Source organism: Sinocyclocheilus grahami, unplaced genomic scaffold (assembly GCF_001515645.1).
Source record: "Sinocyclocheilus grahami isolate Dianchi unplaced genomic scaffold, SAMN03320097.WGS_v1.1 scaffold794.1, whole genome shotgun sequence".
NCBI classification, from domain to species: domain Eukaryota; kingdom Metazoa; phylum Chordata; class Actinopteri; order Cypriniformes; family Cyprinidae; genus Sinocyclocheilus; species Sinocyclocheilus grahami.
Window position 1 is genome coordinate 1001138 of NW_015505973.1, and position 1095 is coordinate 1002232.

The window sequence follows — 1095 nt, forward strand, 5'->3', positions numbered from 1 at the left end:
GTGTGTGTGTGTGTGTGCACATAGCCTACTTGTGAGAATCCTGGCATCGCCATGCTGTATGGTCTCTGTCGGCTGTGTGGTGTGCTCTGCTGCTGGGTGAGGAAGCGTGTGGGCATGCCGTAATCAGGTGTTGGCAAAACCATGTCTCTCTCCAGAAGATTTCCTGTGCTGCTGCTCCTGCTATGCTGCAAACTACAAAAACACATATACACACCATTAAAGTCAACTTGATGTTTGCTGCTCATTTTATTTCTCTAACGTGGCATTTCTGAAAAATGTAGTCCAGGACTTTATTTTATCCCTAAAATAAATGGAATGATTGGATCAAGAAAGTGGGCATTGTATAGTAGAATGGAGCCAAACGTAATGCACAATTGTTAAAATAATGCCTAAATAGCTAATTATGCATTATGACAACGGCTAACATTATCCAAGTCACACCAGTAAAAATGAAAATCGTGTCAGAGAAAGAGCAAGACGCTATATTTTCAATTAAAGGTTACAAAGATATTTTTTCTTTGGAATAACATGCACCAATGAATCAATCACAACAAGACTATGAATGCGCACGAACAAAGTAAACAAGGTCAGTTTTGATTGGTCATGTCAACGTTAACGTTTTTTATGCACACGCATCAAGCCTTTCTCAATTGTATGCTTTATGGTGTTACACAGCTCATGATTTAAACATTCATGGTATTTAAACATTGAAAGGGCTTTTGTAAAACTCATTAATATTCAGACAGACTCACCTAACATGGAGTTTATTGCTGTCTGGTTCAGGAATCATGCGGGTATAAGAGAACGGGAACCAGCCTCTCCTGAAAGGACACATACAACGTGGAATTTGAAGCAGATTCTCTGGTTCATCAAATCTCTTAAACTTATTTTCATAATTAAAAATCTTGTTTTTCTGTACACACCCTATGCATGAGTAAATTTTATTGTGAAATTAACCACAAGATACGTACATTCTGTTTTTCTCGTTTTCACCGTAGTGCCAGCCGTCCCGGGCTTCAGGCACTAACAGTGTGATGACGTCTCCTTCCGTAAAGCTGAGGAGTGTGCTGTTGTCCCCGGCGGCATGGGAGAAGA

General features: G+C 40.0%; 1 protein-coding gene across 1 annotated transcript in view; it reads right to left on the reverse strand.

Moving 5' to 3' along the window:
• Positions 1-1095, reverse strand: part of LOC107561850 (brain-specific angiogenesis inhibitor 1-associated protein 2-like) — a 48408-nt gene that overhangs the window by 7841 nt on the left and 39472 nt on the right. Inside the window, 3 exon segments of the mRNA XM_016246347.1 lie at positions 30-192; positions 753-821; positions 972-1095. Of these exon segments, the coding sequence (XP_016101833.1) occupies positions 30-192; positions 753-821; positions 972-1095 (356 nt within the window).